The 2,970-nt window shown below is 38.9% G+C and overlaps 1 protein-coding gene across 1 annotated transcript in view; it reads right to left on the minus strand.

The window, feature by feature from the left end:
- Positions 1–2,266: 2,266 nt before the first annotated feature.
- The window catches only part of ALDH5A1 (aldehyde dehydrogenase 5 family member A1), an 11,856-nt gene continuing 11,152 nt past the window's right edge, over positions 2,267–2,970 (minus strand). Inside the window, exon 10 of the mRNA XM_018563788.1 lies at positions 2,267–2,569. Coding sequence (XP_018419290.1) covers positions 2,364–2,569 — 206 coding nt within the window. The 3' untranslated portion in view covers positions 2,267–2,363. The remainder of the gene's footprint in view (positions 2,570–2,970) is intronic.

Raw genomic sequence — 2,970 nt, forward strand, 5'->3', positions numbered from 1 at the left:
ATTTCCCTAAACAAATAACTAGAACATTCCTGTGCTTAGAGCTTTAGTATATCAGTATGTATACATCACTTGTAGTACACAGCTGTTGAAATTGTTTTACATTAGCAATCGATAGCACAATACATTTAAAGCGGACCTTTACCCATATCTTAAAAAAAAACAAAAAACACACCTTTGGGAACATTTAGTAATGACAATCTCCAAACACATACATCTAGATAATTGCCGGCTTTGTATTCCTGGCATGCTTTCTTTTTTCTTCCTCAGTCTTCTGGCAGTGGCCATGTTTACTAAGGGCAGATTACTAGCTCTCCTTTTACTGCCTGTATTTCTGTGTGTGTTACTAGGACATGTGACCATGCACATAATCTCGGGGGGATGCCTTTCCCTGAGATCTCTTGAGATGACAGATGAGATTTCCCAGCAATGCTCTGCTGATAACAAGGCAATCCCAGTGTGCATTGCTTTGCCAAACTGAAGTCAACTGCCCTTTCAAACCAGGAAGTGAATGCTCTGCAAGTGTAAGTATTTCAAAATCCCAGCATTTTACACCTGACATGTCTATGCTATTATTAATCATCATACATAAAAGGGATGCATTGGTAGAATTAGATATTTGAGTGTAAAGGTCCGCTTTACGGGTAATGAAATAAATCCTTCTGTGCGGTTTGCCATCATTATTTTATAATGTTCACAGTTTATCAACCTAAATATTCTATATAAAGCAATGATGCACATAAAATATAGAATGCTTTCAACAATTAATATTTTGTACAGATCAAGCGCTATTTCCTAGGGAGCGAGTATGGGTTACCACACCCACATTGAATACAGCAACACAATATATTGATAGTGGACTCACATGAGCGCAACAATAAGCAGTATATAAAATATATATCTTCTATATATTTTTTACACTACTTATTGTTGTGCGCTCATGTTTTTCCTGTTAACATTATCTGTGCTGTCAACATGAGGGAATGTAGGCTATGCATGCACAGGAGCGAGATGCCCAATTGTAATATCGACAAACTGGCTTTCAAACACTCTCCTAGCAGATTTTTCCTGTAAGGTGGATAATGAAACTTAAATGGGCCAGCACTGCCCATTAAAGCCTGAGCACTGCGTGCAATGGCTGGGTCACTGTAGTGCAAAGCTTAGTAAATCCTTACTACCTGTTGGCTACAATGATGAAAGAATCACCAAGCAAGAACAAGTATGCAGTGAAATCAAAACTTTAGTCCTGCATGTTCTGGGTCACTAACTCAAAGTATCAAAGCCACACAAAATGAATGACAGCCAGACAACTAACATTTCCAGAATGAAAAAAGTCAGCAATGGCAGCTTACATCATTCTCTCTTTACAAGTTTCCTTTAATCTCTGTACTGACATTATAATAAACTCTGTGTGGAATGGAATTTATGGACAAAAAAGAGGCCGTGTTGACCAATCACTAAGACTAATATGTTTCCAGCACGAGTGATCAACTTTTTATGTTTTACAAATGAGAGCCAGAGAGTATAGTATTATATCTAGTGAATCTGGTGATAGGGAAAAGCCTAATCACTAGTCCCCAGTTATGCTATATGAAAGGCTTCCTGTTCATTCTTTGTGGCAGTACTGAAAAAGGCTGACAGATGTAGAAAAGCATTACAGAAAAGGATATTTAAGGCTATTTCCTAATATATATATATTATTTTTAATTATCTAACTTAAAACATTGCCATTAATTATAGGATTATGAAATGTTGAATGAGTAATTACCGTGACCCACGTCTAACACATTTCTAAGGTAACAAGACTGCACTATGTTAGTGTTTACAATGATCCCCCTGGAGCCCCCCTGGATCTACAACTGGCAAGCAGCTGTTAACTTCTGCCCTCCTGGTTCTAAGACCATCTACCTGTATACAACTGTAAAATGCCAGAGCCTCCATTGTCTATAGAGGTTCTGGCATTTGGTAGCTGAATGTAAGAGGGTCTTAGTGCTGAGCGAGGGCTGCGTTTTATTTCAGCTTAGAAAGAAGTTGAGGGACTGCGCATAGGGTGGTCGCAGAATCCAAAGTGCTTCACAGACATAAATGTAAAAAATAAACACAGGTACTTGTGGGAACTACAAGGTGTCTGCACTTCAGCGGTCTGTTGCCTTTAAAATGGTTTGGGCCACATAAGCTTAATTTTAGGGTTGGATGATCAGTAGGCAATCCTCACTGTGAACAAAAATGACAGACAGCTGGTTGCTAAGTAAATGTCAACAAATACATCCACCTTAACTCTGGAGAGAGCACATTGTAAAAGCTTTGTTCAGATGGCATACTGACTCATTGTGCTTAGCAAATTAAAGGCATGCTCATAACATACATCATAGTCCTCCATAACAGACATATTTAACGTCTAAATACTCATCAATGCCATATTTAGATCCTTCTCTGCCAAGGCCAGACTGCTTGACTCCACCAAACGGACACTCAACCGCGGAAAATATGCCTTCATTAACACCAACCATTCCCACTTCCAAGCGTTCAGCTACTCTCCAGATCTGTGCTGGGTCCTGGGAATAAAAGTAACCTGCAACGACATACCACATATGTTTATTACTGTGCCTATAGCAGCTACTAAACACACTGAAATAGACAAGCTTTCACTTTCATTATGCGTTTACAGTAAAGAAACAAGTAGGGAAATCCTATCCAATTTGTTTACTAAGCAGAAACTATATTAGTTTCCTTCTCATGTAAAGTAGACTAGGACTGAGTACTCCAATGGCCCCATCAAATGGCTGTTTAGAGGCGTGAACTGGCAATAAATTCACATTTGCTACATAATGTGTGCAAAAGTACACACGAAAGATGGAAAAAACAAAAAGAAAATCTATTGAGACTAATGCCTGCACATGGGTAGTACGACCATAGCATATAATAGTCCAGGGCTCAAAATTTCCACTCGCCCCCTTGCAATTTGCGAGTGCT

The sequence above is a fragment of the Nanorana parkeri genome, unplaced genomic scaffold (genome assembly GCF_000935625.1).
Source record: "Nanorana parkeri isolate BGI_ZX_2015 unplaced genomic scaffold, ASM93562v1 scaffold696, whole genome shotgun sequence".
Classification (NCBI taxonomy): domain Eukaryota; kingdom Metazoa; phylum Chordata; class Amphibia; order Anura; family Dicroglossidae; genus Nanorana; species Nanorana parkeri.